The sequence below is a fragment of the Phyllobates terribilis genome, unplaced genomic scaffold (genome assembly GCF_046119375.1).
Source record: "Phyllobates terribilis strain yellow unplaced genomic scaffold, ASM4611937v1 Scaffold_5__5_contigs__length_657084704, whole genome shotgun sequence".
NCBI classification, from domain to species: domain Eukaryota; kingdom Metazoa; phylum Chordata; class Amphibia; order Anura; family Dendrobatidae; genus Phyllobates; species Phyllobates terribilis.
The window spans coordinates 187,045,399-187,071,525 of record NW_027362765.1 but is presented as its reverse complement, the minus strand read 5'-3'; the positions used below and the strand labels follow the sequence as shown (position 1 = coordinate 187,071,525).

The 26,127-nt window shown below is 46.3% G+C and overlaps 1 protein-coding gene across 8 annotated transcripts in view; it reads left to right on the top strand.

The window, feature by feature from the left end:
• The first annotated feature begins 1,083 nt into the window (after positions 1-1,083).
• NBR1 (NBR1 autophagy cargo receptor) overlaps positions 1,084-26,127 on the top strand; it is a 77,279-nt gene continuing 52,235 nt past the window's right edge. For 6 of the 8 annotated variants that reach the window (XM_073683614.1, XM_073683613.1, XM_073683612.1 and 3 more), the window contains exons 1-4: positions 16,472-16,638; positions 16,899-16,989; positions 23,963-24,025; positions 25,235-25,253. In XM_073683614.1, the coding sequence (XP_073539715.1) occupies positions 16,487-16,638; positions 16,899-16,989; positions 23,963-24,025; positions 25,235-25,253 (325 nt within the window). In that variant the 5' untranslated portion in view covers positions 16,472-16,486. Of the gene's footprint in view, positions 1,249-7,365; positions 7,478-16,471; positions 16,639-16,898; positions 16,990-23,962; positions 24,026-25,234; positions 25,254-26,127 lie in introns of those variants that run through there. The other 2 variants (XM_073683616.1, XM_073683617.1) reach the window with 1 other exon arrangement.

Here is a 26,127-nt window from a genome sequence, read left to right as displayed (position 1 = left end):
GACCTCCATCCTGGTATATCTATGTCCCTTATCCTGGGCCCCATCCTGGTATATCTATGTCCCTTATCCATGTATATATGCTCCCCATCCTGGTATATATATATCCCCCATCTGGGACTCTTCCTGATATATATAACCCCCATCCTGGTATACGCCCCCCATTCTGCCACTGTTCTTTAATGCATAGAAAGAAATGATTATACACACCTTTCCTCCGCTCCCCCGTCGCCAGGCATCCTCTTCTGAAGCCGGCTGCTGTGATGACCTGTGGGTTACCTTATGCCAGAGATCTTACTCCAGTTCATGACTGGAGTAAGATATCCGTCGATGTGCACATCACTTGTCAGATGCTTCTGATTCATTAAGAGGCGTGCGCACCTGACTCCACCACGTCCCCTCATCTAGACTGGCATGAACACTGCTGGTCTTGATGTATAGGGGGCCGCATCCATTTTCTGTGTGGGCCAGTTCTCATACTGTATCACGTTACGGAGTCTATAGTGACCGGGCTGCGCTACCTATGTCATTACCAGACATGCCACTGTAAGTGACAAAATGGCTGCTGGCTGTGTGAGAACATTTCGGCTATGTGACCACGCAGTTTCCTGAGGAGCCTTCTGGAGCGGGTCTGCTTTAATACACAAATTAATACACAAATTTAATACAGAAATTGCACATTTCATGAGGCAGTTTTTACTAGAAAACTCATGGAAAAAAAATAAAATAAAATTTTGCCCAAATCCTAAGAGTGAAAAGTCTGCACTGTGCCCAACACCACAGACGGGTGATAAAACGTTGAGCAATGTTTCATTGTGTGCAGTGCAATGCTCATGACCACCCGCTCTCGGTGACTACATCTACCGTGTCTGGTCGGTCACCTGTGATGCGACTGCGTTTTCCCAGCAACCAATCTGATGCAATCAGACCCGGATCACAGGTGACCGCACGAACACTGCGTGCAACGTCCTGCGCTGATATTCCCACAGCCCCGCCCCCTTGTTTACAGGAAGGAATACAGTGCTGACTCCATTGTATGCTTGACCCGCCCCTCCTCCAATCAACGTCCAGTTCTCCGTGAGTGACATCAGCGCTAACCAATGGCTGCGACGCTCGTCTGTCTGTTAGACGTGAGCTCGCCATGTTGTGGGGCAACAGTCGGCGCTGAAGGAGGCCCGGGATCCGCAGGCTCCTGAAGAGGAGGGGTCTCCGGAGTCTGCTGTGTAGTGGGGTCCTCACTGACGACTACAGGTATGTGGTCTAGTAGTGCGGGGCAGTAATCCTATTATATGTCAAGTGGTGGCATTCCTCTTAAAGTGACAGTGCTGTCTATCATCTGATCCCCAGCCATGGGAGTGCAGTGTGCCACATCTGCTCCTCAACTTCTGAGCACGTCACAATGTCCTGCTGTAGAAATCTAAATGGTAAATGCAGCTGCCACAGCATCCACAACATTGCATGGTGACTTCAGAGCTGAACTCCTTTTAACCCTTTTCCACCACATCCACTTTTTGTCTGTTTTTTAGTCCCTTTCCTCTAAGGGCCATAACATTATTATTCTCCATTGGCCTAGTCGTATTAAAAGTTCCCAGTCAGTGTTGATTTTACAGTTGGTTCGATTATAGCAACTACCAAACTTATTATAGGGGTTTTTATACATATATTTATACAGTACTGTGCAAAAGTCTGACAGGTGTGGAAAAAAATGCTTCAAACTAAGAATGTTTTAAAAAATAGAAGTGTTCATACATTTTATATATATATATATATATATTTTTTTTTTATTAATTAACATAATGCAAAGTGAGTAAGATAAATCAATATTTGCTGTGACAGTCAGTCCTCTGCCTTCATCAGTTCTTCTAAATACACTTGTACCCAATTTTGAAGAACTCAGTAGGGAGGTTGTTCCAAACATCTTGGAGAACTAACCACAGATCTTCTGTCTCTTCATGTAATCCCAGACAGACAGGGTGATGTTGAGATCTGGTCTCTGTGAGACCCTGTTATCACTTTCAGGACTCCTTGTTCTTCTTTATGTTGAAGATACTTCTTAATGATATTGGCTGTATGTTTGGCTTCGTTTTCCTGCTACAGAATAAATTTGGAGCCAAATCATACGCCTCCCTGATGGTATTACATGATGGGTAAATATCTGCCTGCATTTATATGCATTGAGGACGCCATTATTCCTGTCCAAACTTCCCCAAACTTGCAAGGACCTTCCACCATGCTTCACTGTTGCCAGCAGACATTTATTCTAGTACCACTCTCCAGTACTATGGCGAAAAACTGTCTTCTGTTAAAGGGAACCTGTCAGATTCGAAAATGCTATTAACCTGCAATTATGGGGTTATTCTGAAAATTAATAGTGTTAAGGTGCTTGGACGCTGTACTGAAATTTCCGCACCTGGGAGAAAATGAACTTTATTTATCCTGCGAGTCCCTGGCTTTCAATCATAGAGGCGCGGCCAGAGCAATTACAGTGACCACTCAGCACTGAAAGTGGTGGGTGCAAACAGGCCCCGGCACTGACTGACAGCTGGCTCTACAGTGCATTAGTATAGAGCTGGCTGTCAGTCAGTGCTGGGTATGCTGCGCACCTGCATGACTGAAAGCTGGTGGATCCTGGTAGAAAGGAAGTTCATTTCCTCCCAGGTACCGCACCTTCATAACACTATTAACCTGAAGATTAATAGCATTATCAGACCTGACAGGTTCCTTTTTAAAGCCACATATTTCGCTTTTGACTCATCAGTCCAGAGCACCTGCTGCTTTCCTATATACCCTGGGTCCTTTGTTTTCATGCATAGTTGAGTCGCTTCGCCTTGTCTTAAGTTATGGATTTTTGGCTGCAATTCTTCCATGAAGACTACTTCTGACCAGATTTACCCAAAAAGTAGTTGGGTGTAGCTGGGTCCCACTGGCTGCTGCGAGTTCTGAGCTGATGGCACTGCTGGACATATGCTGATTTTGAAGGGAGGTAAGCATGATGTGTCTTTTCATCTGCTGCACTAAGTTATCTTGGCCGACCTCTGCTACTATGGTTCTCAACTTTGGCCCTTTCTTGGTGTCCTCAATCCTGAGAAATACAGGTAGATGCTCACCCATCTTGCAATCAGGAAGGCATCTGACTGGCTCCAAATGTATTCTGTGGCAGAACAACAAAAATATAGTCAATGCAGTCACAGCAAACATTAAAGAAGTTGTCCACTACTTGGACAACTCCTTTTCATCTCCCACACTTGGCCCCAATAAAATGAAAAAGCCTGTACTCCCCTTCCATGCTGGCGCCGTTCCCGCAGTGTCGGCACTCTTGGTTTCGGGGCTCTCGTGCTGTTGTTGTGAAACGTGACTCCGGCGCCCAATCAGTGTTAGTGTCACTGTCCCCGCCTTTAGCCAAATTGAACATGAAGAGTAAATCAGAGATCAGCCTCAGCCCGGACTTCCTCTTCATGTTCAATTCGACAGGAGACGGAGACAGTGATGCCAGCGCTGATTGGGCGCTGGGCTCACGTGTCATAACAACCGCATGAGAGCCCCAGGGAGAGCGAGTGCCAACACCACTGGAACGGCGCCAGCACAGGAGGTGAGTATACGCTTTAGGCCACGGCCCCACTTTCAGTATTTGGTCAGTATTTTTTCTCAGGAGTGGGAGCCAAAACCAGTAGTGGAAGATAAATGCAGAATTGATGACTTGTTTCTATTCTACCTTTTCTCTGATTGCTCCTCACCTGGTTTTGGCTCCCACTCCTGAGAAAAAATACTGACCAAATACTGATAGTGGGGCCATGGCCTTATTTTATCTGGGCCAAACATTTAGGTCAAGAAGGGGTTATCCTAGTAGTGGACAACGCCTTTAATTTGATTTAGATTTTTTTTTTGTTCACTCACTGTGTATTTTAATTGATAAAAAGAAACTATTAACACTTCTATTACCATATATACTCGAGTATAAGCAGAGTCACCTAATTTTACCACATATAAACTGGGAAAACTTATTTACTTGAGTATAAGCCTAGGATGGGAAATGCAGCAGCTACTGGTAAATTTCCCCATCCTGGTATGCATGGCCCCCTCATCCCCCAATCCTGGTATGCATGGGCCCTCTCATCCCCCAATCCTGGTATACATGGGCCCCCTCATCCCCCAATCCTGGTATGCATGGCCACCCCTCATCCCCAGTCCCGGTATGCATGGCCACCCCTCATCCCCAGTCCCGGTATGCATTCTCCCCATCCTGGTAACAATGGCCCCCATCCTTGTATACATAGCCTCCTTATCCTCAAACCTGGTATACATGCCCCTTCCCATCACTGCACACATGAAAAAAAAATAAACACTTCTACTCACCTTCCTTCCTCCCTTCTGCTCTGCTTCAGCACTGCATCCTGTTCTGCCAGCAGCTCATGTCAGCATCTGAGCAGCACATGACGTCACAGCCATGCGCCCCCAGACGCCGAGGTGAGCTGCGGGGATATTCACTCCTCTCCACGCCGTGACTATGGGCGTGGAGAAGAGTAAATATCCATGTTCTTTAATAGTGGGTGCACAGTGTCAGCAGCGCCGCGGCTTTGGCTGCAGCTCAGCGACCCTCCGTGCATGCTGCTAAAGAGAATGAATATTAGCTTTTCTCAACGCCCATGTCACCACACGTACCGGACACACTGATGTGTGAAAGAGCCCTTATACTGGCTCATGCAGGTGTGATCGTCCTGAGGTCATTGTTATACTGGCTTATGCAGGGGCGCTCTTCCTGAGGACACTATAATGCTGGCTCATGCAGGGGCGCTCATCCTGAGGTCACTGTTGTACTGGCTCATGCAGGTGCGCTCGTCCTGAGGTCACTGTAATGCTGGCTTATGCAGGGGCGCTCGTCCTGAGGTCACTTACTGGCTCATGCAGGTGCGTCTTCCTGAGGTCACTAATGCTGGCTCATACAGGGGCGCTCGTCCTGAGGTCACTGTTATACCGGCTCATGCAGGTGCGCTCGTCCTGAGGTCACTGTTATACCGGCTCATGCAGGTGCGCTCGTCCTGAGGTCACTGTTATACCGGCTCATGCAGGTGCGCTCGTCCTGAGGTCACTGTTATACCGGCTCATGCAGGTGCGCTCGTCCTGAGGTCACTGTTGTACCGGTTCATGCAGGTGCGCTCGTCCTGAGGTCACTGTTATACCGGCTCATGCAGGTGCGCTCTTAGTGAGGTCACTGTTATACCGGCTCATGCAGGGACGCTCGTCCTGAGGTCACTGTTATACCGGCTCATGCAGGGACGCTCGTCCTGAGGTCACTGTTATACCGGCTCATGCAGGTGCGCTCGTCCTGAGGTCACTATTATACCGGCTCATGCAGGTGCTCTCCTCCTGAGGTCACTGTAATGCTGGCTCATGCTGGGGCGCTCGTCCTGAGGTCTCTGTTATACCGGCTCATGCAGGTGCGCTCGTCTTGAGGTCACTGTTATACCGGCTCATGCAAGTGCTCTCGTCCTGAGGTCACTGTTATACCGGCTCATGCAGGTGCGCTCTTAGTGAGGTCACTGTAATGTTGGCTCATGCAGGGGCGCTCGTTCTGAGGTCACTGTAATGCTGGCTCATGCAGGGGCGCTCGTCCTGAGGTCACTGTTATACCGGCTCATGCAAGTGCTCTCGTCCTGAGGTCACTGTTATACCGGCTCATGCAGGTGCGCTCTTAGTGAGGTCACTGTAATGTTGGCTCATGCAGGGGCGCTCGTTCTGAGGTCACTGTAATGCTGGCTCATGCAGGGGCGCTCGTCCTGAGGTCACTGTTATACCGGCTCATGCAAGTGCTCTCGTCCTGAGGTCACTGTTATACCGGCTCATGCAGGTGCGCTCTTAGTGAGGTCACTGTAATGTTGGCTCATGCAGGGGCGCTCGTTCTGAGGTCACTGTAATGCTGGCTCATGCAGGGGCGCTCGTCCTGAGGTCACTGTAATGCTGGCTCATGCAGGGGCGCTCGTCCTGAGGTCACTGTTATACCGGCTCATGCAGGTGCGCTCGTCCTGAGGTCACTGTTATACCGGCTCATGCAGGTGCGCTCGTCTTGAGGTCACTGTTATACCGGCTCATGCAGGTGCGCTCGTCCTGAGGTCACTGTTATACCGGCTCATGCAGGTGCGCTCGTCCTGAGGTCACTGTTATACCGGCTCATGCAGGGACGCTCGTCCTGAGGTCACTGTTATACCGGCTCATGCAGGGACGCTCGTCCTGAGGTCACTGTTATACCGGCTCATGCAGGTGCGCTCGTCCTGAGGTCACTGTTATACCGGCTCATGCAGGTGCGCTCGTCCTGAGGTCACTGTTATACCGGCTCATGCAGGTGCGCTCGTCCTGAGGTCACTGTTATACCGGCTCATGCAGGTGCGCTCGTCCTGAGGTCACTGTTATACCAGCTCATGCAGGTGCGCTCTTAGTGAGGTCACTGTTATACCGGCTCATGCAGGGACGCTCGTCCTGAGGTCACTGTTATACCGGCTCATGCAGGTGCGCTCGTCCTGAGGTCACTGTTATACCGGCTCATGCAGGTGCGCTCGTCCTGAGGTCACTGTTATACCGGCTCATGCAGGTGCGCTCGTCCTGAGGTCACTGTTATACCGGCTCATGCAGGTGCGCTCTTAGTGAGGTCACTGTAATGTTGGCTCATGCAGGGGCGCTCGTTCTGAGGTCACTGTAATGCTGGCTCATGCAGGGGCGCTCGTCCTGAGGTCACTGTAATGCTGGCTCATGCAGGGGCGCTCGTCCTGAGGTCACTGTTATACCGGCTCATGCAGGTGCGCTCGTCCTGAGGTCACTGTTATACCGGCTCATGCAGGGACGCTCGTCCTGAGGTCACTGTTATACCGGCTCATGCAGGGACGCTCGTCCTGAAGTCACTGTTATACCGGCTCATGCAGGTGCGCTCGTCCTGAGGTCACTGTTATACCGGCTCATGCAGGTGCGCTCTTAGTGAGGTCACTGTAATGCTGGCTCATGCAGGGGCGCTCGTCCTGAGGTCACTGTAATGCTGGCTCATGCAGGGGCGCTCGTCCTGAGGTCACTGTTATACTGACTCATCCAGGGGCGCTCGTCCTGAGGTCACTGTAATGCTGGCTCATGCAGGGACGCTCGTCCTGAGGTCATTGTCCTGCATTCACAAAACCTATTGGGTAGGAGAAAAGGAGCTTATAAAAACATTTCTTATACAGGTTTGGCCAAAAAGGATCAGCAAACTGAGCACAATTGGGAAAGGAAATTAAATTGTACCCCATCGCCAATTTTGACCTTTGTGACCTTTATATTGCACCCCATTATAGAAACCGCTGTTCTCGTATGTGGACGTCTGCTGATATTTTCCTTCTGTTCTATTTGTAGGCGCAGAAACATGGAGCCACAGGTGAACTTGTGTGTGTCCTGTAGAGGAGAGACCCAGAGCTTCTTGGTGTCCGATTCCCAGAAGACCACCTGGGCTGATGTGGAGGCAATGGTAAGAGTTTCAGGTGGGAAGATGTATTGTTTAAACTTCTCGAGGCCTTAAGCAAACTTAAAAAAAAAAACATGTCCTCTGGTTTTTGGAAGAAGGAACTGTTCTCACAGCTGTCTTATGTTTTTAGGAACTATGGTGTTAAAATTGCTGTTTGAGGCTGCCAGCCCCAGTGAGAATCGGAAGAGAAAGCAGTCACATCGCATATAAGGGGTCATATGATGTCTGCTGGGACTGTAAAACAGAGCTGCATCCTAACAATGAGTATATTACATACTGTTAGGATTCAGCATTTTACACTCCCGCTATAGTCGTAATCATGGCTAGGACAACCCCTGCAAATGTGTTGTCCAGGACTCTGGTATTGAACACTTATTCAAAGCTTCGGCCCATTCAAGTGGATAGGACTGAAGTGCAACACAGGTCACAGCTACTACTAAAATACAAAGCTGTGTCGCCCACAAGTAAGATCGTCAGCTTTCAGTTCCAGAGTTGGCCAAATGTATATTGTCTTTGGAGCCAGAACAGCATAGCGCCGTATGCTGTGTAGTGGTCGTTCCTGGGTACTGCAGCTCGTATTATCGTGAATAGGACCTGAACTTCAGTAGATGTTAACGGCCACTAGGGTGCACATAACCTTGCCATTCATGGTGGGTTTCGGGTGCATCACCACCACAGATTTGATATTGATGAAGTATCCAGACAATAGGTCATCAGTATCACAGTCCTGGACAACCCCTTTAAAGAAGTTGTCGCACCAAAAATAATCTTTTAATGTGGCAGACAATGTGGCGCATTGCCGGGGGATCCATAGCCAGTAAGACATTTCCCTTGTTGCAGTGATAGCAGCAGAAATTTGTTGCTGATTTATGTGGGAAAAAAAATGGACAGTTCTTCATAGGGTAAAACATCAGTGTGATGGGTGACATACTTAATTCCCCCTCGCCCCTTTAGATCCGTTCTCACCTTTAGTTGTTGTGTTCAGAGCACAACACTTCATAATGCCTTTGGAATCCATGTGGAAGTTGCCGCTGGCTCCCCCTCTCTGGCGTGGTCCATAGTTGAAGATTCAGGTACTAAAATAGTAAACTAAGGGAGACTGTCACCATGCTCCATCGAGTCAGTCATATTCCACTGGGATGTTCACTAAATCTTTTATTGAAATGTCTGCGTTTCAGTGTTACACCTATCCCTTCAATAGTAAATGACTATAGAAACGTGGCACTCCAAAAATAGTGAGAATACAAGGATTTTATTAAATTACATAATTCTTCAGAATTAAATGATGTTTCGGCCTCATATGGCCTTCATCAGAACTGTAAATTAAATTGAAATCATTACATATGAGTATCAACTCCATATTTCGTAGAGTAATAACAACAGTCAATTCATACAAGAATCAAAATATGGATGATAAGTGAAAACAAATATATGCAAAAACATAGAAAATAAAAAAAAATAGTTTCAAAATAAAAAAAATTAGTTTCATAGCACAGAAGGTGGCCGCTGTATATATCATGAGTGATTCACAGACATAAGATGGAACAGTATAATTAGCCATAAATAACCATGTTTACCAGTATATTGCCCAGTAGATAGATGGGAAATCAATCAAGTAGCTGCAAAAAAATGAAACAGCACAAGTCACTACATATGCATAGAAAATCACATTTTGGCATATATGTCGCCTCAGTAACAAACTGAAACTCGCCAGGGTCACAGGACAAAGGGACATCAGTGGATGGCACTATATAAGGAAAAGCACAACAGTGCTGTGGGAATGCGCTATGTGACCGAGGTATCTGACATGCTTATGTGCTATTCCTAAACTTCCGGGACGCGGCGCTGATCCGGCGCCAAGAGGTCACATGATCCACCCCTAAGCGCGTCACCGGAAGTGACGCTGCGGGGAAAAAATGTGTCGCCGCTAAGTGTTGTGTTGGTGGGTTATGAGATGGAGTCACATGTTCTGTAATATCGCACGATCAGGACAATGTAATAGCAGGAGAAATGTGACATGACATTGCCTCTTTTCAAATTATACATTTATAGGGTATACAGGCACTTGAAGGCTATGTGCCCACGTTGCGAAAATGCTGCATATTTTTTCCTCTTCTCCCTGGCAGGAAAAGTACATGCGGTTTTTACATGCGTTTTTCCCGCCAGGTAGAATCGTTTGTCAAGCGTTTTTGCATGCATTTCTGCATGCGGGTTATCAAGCGCTTTTCCAAGCGATTTTAGCATCACTTGGAAAAGTGCTTGACAACTTGTTCACACTATATAAATCCATGCAACCGGCATGGATTTATAGTAGTGTGACCAAGTTAGTTCAAAAAAAGAAAAGAAGAAGAATGGTAAAAAAAAAAGATTATACTTGCCTTCCGATGTCCTCCCGGTGTTTTCTCTGCTGCGTCCGGTGTCTTGGGTGGCTCGCGGTGGTGTGAAGTACCTGCGGTGACGTCTGAGTCATGTGATAGGTCACATGACTCAATGACGTCATGGCAGGTCCTTCACAAAAACGCGACCCATACAGCAGACCAGACGGAGGGGAGAAAACACCAGGAGGACATCAGAAGGTAAGTATAATCTTTATTTTTTATTTAAAATTCTTTTTTTACAGGTTCTCTGGTACCCAGGTCTGGATGAGAGTCTCCTCTTCTCCAAACCCGGGTACCATCCGCATATTGAAGCGTGTGATATCCGCTTGTGCAGATGCAGTGATGCGGATGTCACGCGGTCCAATGCAAGTCAATGGCGGCGATTACGCTGCGTGTCCGCAAAATTAATGGACATGCTGCGGATTTTTCCGCAATGATAATCCGCAGCGGAAATTTCCGGAGCATGTGCACAGCACATGCGGATTATCATTGGGGACCATGGGGCACGTATTACCAAGCGTTTTTTAAACGTTTTCGCTGCTGAAATTCCGCTACAAAAACGCTTGAAAAACGCATAGTGGGCGCGCAGCCAAAGGGGTTATTCTAGAATGTAATATTGATGGCGTTTTCTTAGGATAGGCCATTCACATGAGATCATTAGGGAGGGCTAACAGTCGGCATTACCACCTCCTCCGATCAGCTGTGTGAAGGGCCACGGCGCTGGGTTTCCAGACACTGCTTGTATTTTTGTAGCAGCTGTGCCTGATATTGCAGTTCATTCCTATTCATGGTAGTGAGCTGTAATTTCAGGCACATCCGATCAGTGAGGTTGCTGAGCAGGGGCGCAATGATCGTGGTCGCAGAGGTCACGACCTGGCCTGTGCAGTTGAGGGGCCCACCGACGCGAGCGCAAACTTCAACTGGATGTGCATCCTCGGACGCACATTCAGCTGAAGTGTATTGGGGCGCAGAGACCTACCTGGTCCGTGTGCTGCAATACACGCTACCAGCCAATCAGAGTCCAGTAGCTGACATCGGTGTGCACGTGACTGGGGGCGCATGGCTGTGACGTCATGTGCTCCTGCTTGCACCCTGAAGTCAGCTGGAAAGGTGAACATACACACCAAGATGGGGAACACACATTCCAAGACGGGCCCAGGACAAGTATACCAGGATGGAGAGAAAAAAAAAATATATATATATATATATAAGTTCTCCCACTTAAAAAGATGAGAGAGTCCTGTAATTGACATCATAGGTAGACCTCAATTATGAGAGACAAAATGAGAAAGCAAATCCTGCAAATCACATTGTCTGATTTGGAAAGAAATTGTTTTCATATTTTGATGGAAAATAAGTATTTGGTCACCTACAAAAGTTCATCTCAATACTTTGTTATATATCCTTTGTTGGCAATGACAGAGGTCAAACGGTTTCTGCAATTCTTCACAAGGTTGGCACACACTGTTGCTGGTATGTTGGCTCGTTCCTCCATTCAGATCTCCTTTAGAGCAGTGATGCGTTGGGGCTGTCGCTGGGCATCACGGACTTTCAACTCCCTCCAAAGGTTTTCTGTAGGGTTTAGATCTGGAGACTGGCTAGGCCACACCAGGACCTTGAAATGCTTCTTATGAACCCACTCCTTCATTGCCCTGGCGGTGTGCTTGGGATCATTGTCATGCTGAAAGACCCAACCACGTTTCATCTTCAATGCCCTTGCTGATGGAAGGAGGTTTGCACTCAAAATCTCACCATACATGGCCCCACTCATTCTTTCATGTACATGGATCAGTCGTCCTGGTCCCTTTTCGGAGAAACAGCCCCAAAGCATGATGTTCCCATGCTTCACAGTAAGTATGGTATTCTTTGGATGCAACTCTGCATTCTTTCTCCTCCAAACACGACAAGTTGTGTTTCTACCAAACAGTTCTACTTTGGTTTCATCTGACCATATGACATTCTCCCAATACTCTTCTGGATCATCCAAATGCTCTCTAGCAAACTTGAGATGGGCCCAGACATGTAATGGCTTAAGCAGGGGTGCGCGTCTGGCACTGCAGGATCTGAGTTCCTGGCGGCGTAGTATGTTACTGATGGTAGCCTGTGTAACGTTGGTCCCAGCTCTCTGCAGGTCATTCACTAGGTCCCCCCGTGTGGTTCTGGGATTTTTGCTCACCGTTCTTGAGATCATTTTTACCCCACAGGGTGAGATCTTGTGTGGAGCCCCAGATCGAGGGAGATTATCAGTGATCTTCTACATCTTCCATTTTCTAATTATTGCTCCCACAGTTGATTTCTTCACACCAAACCGCTTGCCTATAGCAGATTCAGTCTTCCCAGCCTGGTGCAGGGCTACAATTTTGTTTCTGGTGTCCTTCGACAGCTCTTTGGTCTTCACCATAGTGGAGTTTGGAGTGTGACTGTTTGAGGTTGCGGACAGGTGTCTTTTATACTGATAACAAGTTCAAACAGGTGCCAGTACTACAGATAATGAGTGGAGAACAGAGGAGCCTCTTAAAGAAGAAGTTACAGGTCTGTGAGAGCCAGAAATCTTGCTTGTCTGTAATTGACCAAATACTTATTTTCTACCAAAATTTAAAAAAAATTCTTTCCAAATCAGACAATGTGGTTTTCAGGATTTGTTTTCTCATTTTGTCTCTCATAGTTGAGGTCTACCTATGATGTCAATTACAGGCCTCTCTCATCTTTTTAAGTGGGAAAACTTGCACAATTGGTGGCTGACTAAATAATTTTTTTGCCCACTGTATAGGTGCTTCTCACAAAATTAGAATATCATCAAAAAGTTTATTTATTTCAGTTCTTCAATGCAAAAAGTGAAACTCCTATATTATATAGAGTCATTACAAACAGAGTGATCTATTGCAAGTGTTTATTTCCGTTAATGTTGATGATTATGGCTTACAGCCAATGAAAACACAAAAGTCATTATCTCAGTAAATTAGAATAACTAACCAAAAAATACCTGCAAAGGCTTCCTACGCGTATCCAAGCATATTAATGGAAAGTTGAGTGGAAGGAAAAAGTGTGGTAGGAAAACGTGCACAAGCAACTGGGATAACCGCAGCCTTGAAAGGATTGTTAAGAAAAGGCCATTCAAAAATTTGGGGGAGATTAACAAGGAGTGGACTGCTGCTGGAGTCATTGCTTCAAGAGCCACCACACACAGACATATCCAGGACATGGGCTACAAGTGTCGCATTCCTTGTGTCAAGCCACTCCTGACCAATAGACAACGCCAGAAGCATCTTACCTGGGCCAAGGAGAAAAAGACCTGGACTGTTGCTTAGTGGTCCAAGGTGTTGTTTTCGGATGAAAGTAAATTTTACATTACATTTGGAAATCAAGGTCCCAGAGTCTGGAGGAAGAGTGGAGAGGCCACAATCCAAGCTGCTTGAGGTCTAGTGTGAAGTTTCCACAATCAGTGATGGTTTGGGGAGCCATGTCATCTGCTGGTGTAGGTCCACTGTGTTTTATCAAGACCAAAGTCAGCGCAGCCGTCAGCAGGAAATTTTAGAGCACTTCATGCTTCCCTCTGCCGACAAGCTTTTTGGAGATGGAAATTTCATTCTCCAGCAGGACTTGGCACCTGTCCACACTGGCAAAAGTACCAATACCTCGTTTACAAACAGTATCACTGTGCTTGATTGGCCAGCAAACTCTCCTGACCATAACCCCATAGAGAATCTATTATAGAGAATCTATGGGGTATTGTCAAGAGGAAGATGAGACACCAGACCCAACAATGTAGACGAGCTGAAGGCTGCTATCAAAGCAACCTGGGCTTCCATAACACCTCAGCAGTGCCACAGGCTGATCACCTCCATGCCACGCCGCATTGATGCAGTAATTGATGCAAAAGGAGCCCCGACCAAGTATTGAGTACATTTATTGAACATACATTTCAGTAGGCCAACATTTCGGATTTTAAAAATATTTTTCAAGCTGGTGTTATAAAGTATTCTAATTTACTGAGATAATGACTTTTGTGTTTTCATTGACTGTAAGCCATAATCATCAACATTAACAGAAATAAACACTTGAAATAGATCACTCTGTGTGTAATGACTCTATATAATATACGAGTTTCACTTTTTGTATTGAAGAACTGAAATAAATTAACTTTTTAATGATATTCTAATTTAGTGAAGTGCACTTGTATATTATACCAGAATGGAGGTCATATATACCCGGAAGCAGCTCCAGATGGGAGACATTACTTCATAATGGGGGAGGGAGGTAACTCGCATGTTCTTTATAGGATTTGGAACACTACAAGGGCCCATTCATGTGACCAACATGCTGGGAGGTGAGGCCGAGGTGCAAATTTTGCATCAGAGCCCATTGGACTGTAGTTACAGCACTGGTGCTGAGAGTTGGATCTCAACAATATGATATTGAGGGCTTATAATAAGCGTAGGCCATTATTTTTAAAGGGAACCTGTCATTTTCCAGAACTCTATTAACTTGCAGATATAGGGTTAATCTGCAGGTTAATAATGTCACAATGCTGTCCAGCTGCCTTACTGAAAGCCCAGCTACCGGGAGAAAATGAAATTCATTCCTCCCGGGAGTCGCTGGTTTTCAGTCATAAATTCTTGCACTGAGTAGCCGCAGTCACCGCTCAGTACAGTGAGTGACAGCTGTGAGCACGCCCGGCACTTTGACAGCTCGCGGTACAGCGCATCTGTGTAGAGCAAACTGTTAATCAAAGTGCCTGGGCGTGGGGACAGCCGCCCCTCTAAGTGACTTGACAAGTTCTTCTTTAAATACATTTTTTTCAATACATTTAAAGTCCTGGCAGCTAGCACTTAAAGGGGTTGTCCAGGGAATATAAATAATTTAAATTCCTTAGACTGTCATAAAAATACTAAAATAAAACTGACATGTAGCGACCCCACATACTGGAAACGCCTGCTCAACCAGTCACTGTAAATATATATCGTAGTTATACCGCGGGTGTTAAAGGGTTTTTATGGCAGCTTTGTCAGTGGAAAAATGAAATGAGCTGAAAGATGCCTTCTGTCCTGTATATCGGTGTGCGCACACACACTTTTACTTGCCAAACCTATGATAAGAGCTGTCTCTTAAGTATAAATTTCCCTGGTATACATGTTATATTTGTTTTAAGAGCCACGTCACGCCTGTCTGGTGCCAACAGTGGGTTTCCATCACCTTTAATAAAGGGTAAAAGTGGCGAAACATGACTTTTCTGGATAAAAATCTGGTAACCTAAGGTCATGTGCACACGTTACGTATTTGCTGCAGACATTTCAGCACCAAAACTGAGGCTTTTGGCAGGAAAAACATAAAATACAAGCATTTTCTTTTAATGTGTCTTTTTTTTTCCCATTCATTAGAATGGGTGAAAAACACTGAAAAAATTGACCTGCTGCAGATATGAAACGACATCAGTTCGGCAAGGAAAAATGAAGCAGCGTGTGCATGAGACTGAAGAAATCTCATTCACTTTTCTGGGATAGTAAAATGCTGCATTTTCCACAGCAAAACCGCAACATGTGAACATACCTTTTACGGAGCATTTCTACACTATATTCTGAATGCATAACTAAAGAATATGCAGTTTGAGAACCTTTGTACTATAACGTGAAGCTTTATCATGTGACGCGTTACTTAAGAATGTAAACCCGTGACCCTTATTACTGTACTAGCGCCGTCTTGTTGGACAAGTTATGAGCCTCACTCATCTACCACCATAAGGATCAGGACTGAAGATCCCGCCGGTGCTGCTCTAATAGGAAAGTATCTGCTGCAGGGGAAATTAGGTTGGTGTCGCATATAATCATCACTGTCAGACCCGCGCCCGCCATTGCTGTAACCAGGAGTCTGCCTAGGACTACACGGCGCTGTGACTCGGGCCGTCTCCCATTACAAGGCATGTGTATCTGTAGAAGCCAGAGATGTGAGTCACCCGAGGGTTATTGTACAGTGACTACAGGGTAAAGTGCAGGAACAAGGTGCGTCCCCACATCAGCTGACTATCTGAATAGGATATAGAACTAGGGGACATAACGACGTCATCAGAAGGCATTACCGTCGTATATCTTTTTATTTATATTAAGCTTAAAACCTGTAATACGCCTCTCGTGTTTTTTAAAGGGGTTTTGCCCAGACAATTCTCACCCGCTGCTGTGATTTGTGACCCATGTTTGGAACCATGGCAGCTGTCCATCAGGAATAATAAACCTATAAAACTCTTACACTGGGAGAGGCTCTTTGTAGGAGAAAATTGAATAACTTCAGCTCAATGGAGTGTAACTCGTCACAATGTCAGCCCAAAGTCAGTGAATGTAGAAATCCTTATTCTTTTTCTCTAAAGTCACCGGGGACAATGAGTTGCTTCAGATCGATAGGTCTGTTGTGTTGTGTGCTATTAAATAAGCACTCCTCCCGTCAACATTTTTATCTTCTTAATATATTGCAGTCATCATATTATATGGCACTGTGTACTTATAAATTGCTTATTTTGCCTTTCTACCCACCTAATTCTTCTGTTTTTCTTTACGTCTATGACATCACGTAATTTAAAAGCGAAGTAGCTAAATCCTTCTAAGCTCTATGTAGAAACAGGAGGTCAATTTTCACTGTGTGACTCATGAGTCACTGCAAAAGTCCCTGGAAGGAGGGAGCAGCGGAGTCAGGAGTTGAAGAGGGGAATGATAAATGCAGGGAAAAGAGACTTTTTGTTTGTACACAGAGCCGAGGAAAGAGAAGTATGTACTGGGTAGAAAGGCAAAATGAGCAATTGTAAGTACACAGTGCCATATAATATGATGACTGCAATATATTAAGTGGATAAAATCTTTGATGGCAGGAGGAGTGCTTCTTTAATTGTAAAGTGCTGCTGGCGCCATGTAAATAAAAGTATTATTATAAAATGGCAGTTGTGATTTTCCACTTTCATTACAATCCATTTTGTGGTGTTTACTATATAAGTGTATTTTGAGGGCAGATTAACATTACATATGTTTATAATTGTCTCTTTTTCCCCTGTAAATGTGGCTTAGATACTGTATTGGCCTCCTTACATGCACGACAACAGTCATCTGCTTAGTCCTGGCTTCTACATCTCCCTCTGGCATTGCCAGAACTGGCTCAGTAAGTGATATTGCCTCACTTGTTCGGGTGGGGTTCAGACTGGCTACTAAAGTGACTGCTTAGATTCAGGCAACTGCACTTTTTTGCTAACTTGGATGATGGATGGAGAAATTGCCATAGCAGCAACTGCATTCACTCTTGTCCCCTGTAAAAAATCATAACTGTAGTATAGATTTTAGTAGTTTAGTTGCCAGGAAAAAAATAATAATTTTTTTATGCAAATGAGGGGGCTTAAGTGCACTGCTACGACAAAGCTTGAGCGGACACTGTCGGTGCTCACCCATGCACAGTGCTAGTGTGCACTCTCATCGCTGACTCCTGCCTGCAGTGTACTATACCAAGCTGTAACTGCAGACTTTGTCATTGCAGTCTCTCATCTCCAGCTCCTTTTGTGAGCGTGGCTGATTGAGTTCAGGCTGAGTGCTGTCAATCCAGATATAACAGTGCTCAGTATGCGAGTTGAGGAGGTGCAGTGGCGCACTAAGCATTTCCCTGCACCAAGGGTGCAATGAAGCCCTCTGATTTTCATACAAAAAATTTTTTATGCAAAATATTTTTTTTTGAGCAATTTAAAGCACTAAATATTATAGGTATTGTTTTTGTATGGGTTAAAGAGCACATAGTATCACAATTTTGTAATATAAAGTAAAGACATGGCTGTAATATGGTTTACATTGATACCTTAGGCGATTAAATCCGCTTTGGACAGTTATCTGTCTGAGATGGTTTATGAATCCTGCATTGAGCAGGGAAGGGTTGGACATGATGACCCTGGAGGTCCCTTCCAATTCTAACATACTGATTCTTCTGTAACCACTATTTGAAGTTTCCATTAGATTTTGGTGCACAGGGGCCGGACTATACCCTGGGTCTTCTCCTCCCTGCCTGTGATTCCCCCCGGCCCCTCCGCCTTGTTTCCTTAAATCTGTCCTCATCGTATGACACTGCTGCATGGCTCATTACAAAACAGTGTCCTTCACATGATCACGAAGCAATTAATATTGTAGATACACAGTGCCATAAAGCAATGTTCTATCAGTTTATGGTTTAGTACTGTAATAGAATCTGTCTTTGGGAGAAAGTAATCAATAGTCAACTATATCTTTTATTGACGTCTTTGATCAGTTCTAGTTACGAAGCAAACAGTAAGGTTATGTTCCCACGTTGCAGTTTTGCAGCTTTTTTTTTATTTTTTGCGGCATTTTTTTGGTGGGGACTGTAAAAGCTGCTTTTTATAGTATCAGCAAAAGCTATGAGATTTCATAAATCTCACACACTTGCTTGTTTTTTTTTTTCCTGATTGAATTTGAAAACTGCAGCAATTTTTAAATCTGTAGCATGTCAATTTTTTCAGCGGTTTTGCAGCTTTTGTTTCACTCACAGAAAGCAATGAGAAAGTGAAAAAAAAGCTGAAAAAAAATGCAACAGCATTTGTCCCATGTTCCAACAGTGCTGTGACCACACGTGCAGTAGCGCTATATTCAGTTTCAGACTGACTGCAATAGCTGAGCGTTGCACTAAGCTATTTTTACCAATCCCATTGACATTTAAAAGTAACAGGTAACAGTCCTCTTTAAGAAACACAATTTATAATATTCACCTTTAAGTAACTTTCAAAGGGGTTGTCCACTACTCGGAAAGCCTTTTCTCATATACTATATTTTCCCATGTAAAATAATAGCTTTATTTTCCTCCTGTGTGGGCACCGTTCCAGCAATGTCAGCACCCTAGAGCCCTGCAGCCAGTCAGCGGCTGCTTCATTTACTTCTTTCTAACAAAACGGACTTCTGGAGGAAGTCCGCAGCACACTCGCTTCTTCCAGATTAGTTTTGTCCAAAGGAAATGAGAGAGACAGCTACTGATTATGTCACGCAAGCCCTGCAGCCAATGTCACACGAGCCCCAGGAGTCCAAGTGCCGACTTTGCAGGACCAGTGCCCATACTGGAGGTAAGTATTGGCATGGTTTTTATTTTACATGGGGGCATGGGTGTACATAGAAATCATGGGGCCCCATAGCACAATCTCTAATTGCCCCCACACCCGAAAAAAAAATAATATTTGTCTCTGTCACGGAAGAGCAGATCTCACAACTTTCCAGGCTTTACATAGTAATTTTCCTCCTGCTTAAGTCCTAGAGTCCTCCTTCATTACCCCCATCAAATATGATGTCAATAAAAGTGCCCCCCAAACACAGTATGATACCCCCATGCTGCATTCCTCCACATGCACAGTATAATGACCCTATTGTACACAGTATGATCCCCCAACTGTGACTCCCACACAGCCCTCCATACATGATGGACCCCACACAAACCTTCACACCGTATAATTGCTTTCATACAGTATAATGGCCCCCCACATAGCCCTCAAGAAATATTATAATGGTCCCACATAGCCTTCCATATAGTATGATGCGCCCCCCATAATACTCAATATAGTATAATGAACTTCCCATGGTCCTCCATACAGTATAATGCGCTCCCCATAGTCCTCCATACAGTATAATGCACTCCCCATAGTCCTCCATACAGTATATTACACACCCCATAGGATAAAATGCAGCCCTCATATTGTATAATGCACCCCACAGTCCTGCAGTATTATGGGCACCACGTACTCACTGATTTTAAAATACCGTATATTTTAAATAAGCCAACCCGAGTATAAGCCAAGGCCCCTAATTTTACCACAAAAAACTGGGAAAACGTATTGACTCGAGTATAAGCCTAGAGTGGGAAATGCAGCAGCTACTGGTAAATTTCCCCATCCTGGTATGTATGGCACCTCTCATCCGCCAATCCTGGTATGCATGGCCTCCTCATCCCTCAATCCTGGTACGCATGGCACCCCTCATCCCCCAATCCTGGTATGTATGGCCTCCTCATCCCCGAATCCTGGTATGTATGGCCTCCCTCATCACCCCAACTCTGGTATGTATGGCACCTTCATCCCCCAGCCCTGGTATGTATGGCAGCCTCATCCCCCAATCCTGGTATGTGTGGCCCCCTCATCCCCCCCCCAATCCTTGTATGCATGGCACCCTCATCCCCCAATCCTTGTATGCATGGTACCCTCATCCCCCAATCCTGGTATGTGTGGGCCCCCTCATCCCCTCCCCAATCCTGGTATGTGTGGGCCCCCTCACCCCCCCCCCCCCAATCCTGGTCTGTGTGGGCCCCCTCACCCCCCCCCCCCCCAATCCTGGTCTGTGTGGGCCCCCTCACCCCCCCCCCCCAATCCTGGTCTGTGTGGGCCCCCTCACCCCCCCCCCCCAATCCTGGTCTGTGTGGGCCCCCTCATCCCCCCCCCCCAATCCTGGTCTGTGTGGGCCCCCTCATCCCCCCCCAATCCTGGTCTGTGTGGGCCCCCTCATCCCCCCCCCAATCCTGGTCTGTGTGGGCCCCCTCATCCCCCCCCAATCCTGGTCTGTGTGGGCCCCCTCATCCCCCCCCAATCCTGGTCTGTGTGGACCCCCTCATCCCCCCCCAATCCTGGTCTGTGTGGGCCCCCTCATCCCCCCCCAATCCTGGTCTGTGTGGGCCCCCTCATCCCCCCCCAATCCTGGTCTGTGTGGGCCCCCTCATCCCCCCCCCAATCCTGGTCTGTGTGGGCCCCCTCATCCCCCCCCAATCCTGGTACGCATGGCACCCCTCATCCCCCAATCCTGGTATGTATGGCCTCCTCATCCCCGAATCCTGGTATGTATGGCCTCCCTCATCACCCCAACTCTGGTATGTATGGCACCCCCTCATCACCCCAACCCTGGTATGTATGGCACCTTCATCCCCCAGCCCTGGTATGTATGGCAGCCTCATCCCCCAATCCTGGTATGTGTGGCCCCCTCATCCCCCCCCCAATCCTTGTATGCATGGTACCCTCATCCCCCAATCCTGGTATGTGTGGGCCCCCTCATCCCCTCCCCAATCCTGGTATGTGTGGGCCCCCTCACCCCCCCCAATCCTGGTCTGTGTGGGCCCCCTCATCCCCCCCCCCCAATCCTGGTCTGTGTGGGCCCCCTCATCCCCCCCCCCCAATCCTGGTCTGTGTGGGCCCCCTCATCCCCCCCCCCCAATCCTGGTCTGTGTGGGCCCCCTCATCCCCCCCAATCCTGGTCTGTGTAGGCCCCCTCACCCCCCCCCAATCCTGGTCTGTGTGGGCCCCCTCATCCCCCCCCAATCCTGGTCTGTGTGGGCCCCCTCATCCCCCCCAATCCTGGTCTGTGTGGACCCCCTCATCCCCCCCCAATCCTGGTCTGTGTGGGCCCCCTCATCCCCCCCCAATCCTGGTCTGTGTGGGCCCCCTCATCCCCCCCCAATCCTGGTCTGTGTGGGCCCCCTCATCCCCCCCCCAGTCCTGGTATGTGTGGGCCCCCTCATCCCCCCCCCAGTCCTGGTATGTGTGGGCCCCCTCATCCCCCAGTCCTGGTATGTGTGGGCCCCCTCATCCCCCGGTCCTGGTATGTGTGGGCCCCCTCATCCCCCGGTCCTGGTATGTGTGGGCCCCCTCATCCCCCAATCCTGGTATGTGTGGGCCCCCTCATCCCCCATTACTGGTATGTGTGGCCTCATCACTTTACACATAAAAACAATGTGCGTGGAGAAGAGTGAATATGCATTCTCTTTAGTAGCGGGCACTGTCAGCTGGATCCGCGGATCAGCGCTTCTCCGTGCCCACGACTGAAGAGAATGAATATTCCGTCTTCTCCACGCCCATGGGAGTGGAGAAAAGGGAATATTCATGTCCCTTTAGCAGCGGGCACACGTGGTAGCTGCAGCAGCTGCTACTACCTGTGTCCTGCTCCCCTGCCGCCGCAACCTCCCCTCCACCCCCAATACTCACCTATCCTCGTTCCCCCGCTTCTCACGGGCCCCATAGCAGTGGCGTGGCCTGCCGCCATTGGCGGTACGTCACTGCATGGGGGCATTATAGTGATTGAGAAGGGATAATCAGAGTAGTGGACAGCCCTTATAAATCCTGTTTATCCTGCTTACGGAAGCAGCAGCTACAGGTAGGAAATGAAGTTATATTTTCCATGCTTCTGCTTGTTTCCAGTCATCGGAGCGGTTGCAGTCATTACTACACAGTGAGCGCAGCTTTGATTGACAGCCTGCTCTGCAGAAGTGATTACAGCTGCTTTCGCTGTGTAGTGAGAGATGACCACTACCTGCACTCCCCCATGACTGGAAGCGAGTAGCTGCATGGAGAATATAACTTAATTTTCTCCCTATTGCCTCTGCTACAGTAATCCATCTACACAGGGTTTAAATGCCAATTACCTGCAAATTACCCCTATATTTACATGTAAATGGCTATCCTTGAGGTGACAGGTTTCCTTTAGCGCCAGGAGTGTGCATACTAAACCCCTGGTAATGATACCTCTATTACCTATTCTGTAGATTGGTAATAAATGATTGTTGTGGGTAGGGCTGTGGAGTCTGTTTAAAATGGACTGACTCCTAAAATATATAATAATTGGGCTCATTAGTACAATGCAGGATGTGCTGGAAATGTTTCCATAAGAATTTGGGAAAGTTATGAAATGTCCCATAAATATCTGTTCTGTTCCAGATCTAAGGATCTAGGCTTTTAGTTGACATCTGTGCTGCAATTTATGGACTGCTCAGTAGTGAGGCCGGGCTGTGGAGTCGGAGTCGTAGTCACGGAAATTGAGGAGTCTGAGTCGGAGGTTTGACTTATCGACTCCACAGCCCTGTTTGTGGGCCAGTTCCTTCAACATTTTCATCTAGGAGAGATTGGACCCCCGGTATGTCCCTAATCATCAGTCCCAGAAAAGTCTTTACATTTTTTGGGCTTTCAGTATTTGCAGGGGAATGTAATGATAAACTTTACCTTTACAAACTGTTATTTATATAATTCCCACCTAGTAATTGGCTCATCCATGATTTCTATATGTCTAATAGACTCTGATCAGTCACTACATATAAGCCGCATGCCCAATCTTGCTACCAAAACGGCTCTGAGCCTTTGGGGGAATTTGGCCACCAATTCGCCACCTTAGACTGTCATGATCCTGTAGTCATTCCTGAACAATGTGAGCAGTGTGCCAGGGAACATTATTACAGAACATTGCCCATAGCATCAGACTGCCTCTGCCAGCTGGCCTTCTTCATACAGTACATCCCGGTGCCATCTCTGCCAGGTAAGTGACTCACACCCAGCTGTCCACATGATGGAAAAGAGAACCTGTTATAGCATCAAGTCTTCTATTGCTCCATGGACCAGCTGTGCTTGACTTCCGTTTTGTTCATAATCTGTGTTCATGTCAGCTGAAAGCAATGGATGGACATGTGCAATCTCGACCACCTCTCCATTATAGAAGGGGCACAGCATTGCCCCATTCTCATGACTCCGGACCACGGAATCGATCAGTAAGTTATCTCTACCCTGTGGATAGAGGATGACTTGCAATTTTGGAACTAATCCTTTAACTGTCTTGGCAATTTCTGCAGTAGTAACTCTTCTGTAGGATCAAACCGTATGGCTAGACTTAGTACATCATGTGCGTTAATGAGCCCTGGATGCCCAAGACTTGCCATTTTGGAGATGCCTTCATCCAGAACCACAACACCATCCTATTCAATTGATCTATTTGTCGGGAAATGCTGTGAAGTGGAGCCTGCTGCTCTGGGTCATTTACATGTTCTGTACTTCATCCCATTGGGTTTGTATTCTGCCCTGCTGCCTTATACGTGTTATATTCTACATATTTAATGGTCGCTATGCCTTAAGGGTATCTCTTATGGGACACCCCTGTAAACGTGTTAACAGCAGAACAAATAATGAGGATCTGTGTGTATGATTCCCACATTGCATGCAATGTACTGAGAGCACGAGATCTCCCATCTACGTGGAAGTAGTTCCTAGTAACACCAATCGTTTCTCATTTTTGAACTTCTCAGATAAAGCATTGTTCATCTGGAAAACTTACCTGATCTTTCCTGTCGTCTGTAGGTGCGGGTGTCTTTCGACCTGAGTGACATACAGCTAAAGTATATAGATGAGGATAATGAGGAGGTAAGAGACCGGCTGCGGTACAATGATTCTTCTCTGTCCTTGCTTTTGTTTCTGCTCTGGAGCCCATTGTGGGGGGAAAGAAAATGTGATAACTTTCAGGTTCTAATTGGTTAAATTGAGCCCCAGCGCTGTATGTAGGCAGCACTTTCCAGGCTAGTTCTGCAGAACTTTTCTGAATCCATTCCTCACGGCTGACGATACCTCTACTTGCTGTCAGAAAACGTAAATTATTTCCCTAGATTGGATAAAGTCACGTGTTTTGTTCTGTATGTGATTGTACATTAGTAAGTGTGCACCTATCTGATCATCACACCAGGACAGATTGCTATCCCCTGGGTGGGAACAGTAAATGGTTTACATTGACTGACTGCAAGCAGAGATCTTGAAAAGCAGGGTTAAAAAAAACAAAAAAACACACAACACCTGTAATATTGATATAATTTTATCCTACCATGTTGCCTGTAGGAGGAAATGGTAGTCTCTAGATTCATGTTTCTAAGTGAGGGAAGTAAGAAATCTATTACTTTAAGTCTTCCTGCTGCTTGCAGTGAGCAGAACATAATAAAGTAAGTTTTTGTGCTTAAAGGGGTTGTGCCTCGAGAAAAAATATATTCTAATCACTAGATCTTGGAATAATAATCAGTTCCACAATTAGATGTGTGTAAATAAAATGTTCCTGTGCTGAGATAATCTTATAAATGTGCCCCTGCTGTGTACTGTGTAATGGCTGTGTCTGACTGTGCAGGAACATGGTCTGATCATATCACATCTCCAGGGCCTATAGCAAAAGAGTATACAGACAGGACAGCACAGAATCACAGCTGATTCTTTCTGTGAGGTAAAACATTTCCCTGCCTGTTTTTAAACAATATTTTGCCTCAAAGAAAGAATCAGCTGTGATCCCCTGCTGTCCTGTCTGTATACTCTCTTGCTTCCTCCCCTGCCCAGGAGATGTGGTATGATCAGACCATGTTCCTGCACAGTCAGACACAGCCATTACACAGTACACAGCAGGGGCACATTTATAAGATTATCTCAGCACAGGAACATTTTATTTACACACATCCAATTGTGGAGTTTATTTTTATTCCTAGATTTGTTGATTTAAATATACTTTTGTTCGTGGCACAACCCCTTTAAGCCCCATTCTTGCCACAGTATACGGTTTATTAATGGTGGGGTCTTAATTGTGTACATCTCTCATTGCAGGTATCTGTGAATAGCCAAGGTAAGTCCGAGCACATGTATCTTTGTGGTCTTTTCTTCTGTGTTTGCATCTTGTTTAACTATTTAGATTAAAGTAGAACCACTCTCAGGATAAATATTTAAGTGCATGTCTAATTCTTACTGATGGCTGGCTTCTTCTGTTATCTCTGCAGTTACAGTCCTCTGCTGCAGCACATGATTGGTAATATGAATAGTAAAATCACACAACTTCGGGCTGGTTGTGGCTACTTACAATGGGGAAAATAAGTATTTGATACACTGCCGATTTTGCAAGGTTCCCCACCTACAAAGAATGGAGAGGTCTGTCATTTTTATCGTAGGTACACTTCAACTGTGACTGACAGAATCTTAAAAAAAAGTCCAGAAAATCACATTGTATTAGTTCCAGGGCTGTTGCTGGGTAACATTGAGTTTCAGCTCCTTCCAAGGTTTTCTATTGGGTTCAGGTCTGGAGACTGGCTTGGCCACTTTGGGACCTTGAAATGCTTTTTACGGACCTAACCCTTAGTTGCCCTGGCTGTGTGTTTTGGGTCATTGTCATGCTGGAAGACCCAGCCACGATCCATCTTCAATGCTCTTACTGAAGGAATGAGGTTATTGGCCAAAATCTCGCGATACATAACGCCATCCATCCTCCCTTCAATATTGTGCAGTCGTCCTGTCCCCTTTGCAGAAAAGCACCCCCAAATTAGGAGATTTTCCCCCACCATGCTTCACAGTTGGGACAGTGTTCTAGGGTTGTACTCATTCTTCTTTTTCCTCCAAACATGGGTAGTGGAGTTGATACCAAAAAGTTCTATTTTGGCCTCATCTGACCACATGACCTTCTCCTATGGCTTCTCTGTATCATCCAGATGGTCATTGGCGACCTTCAA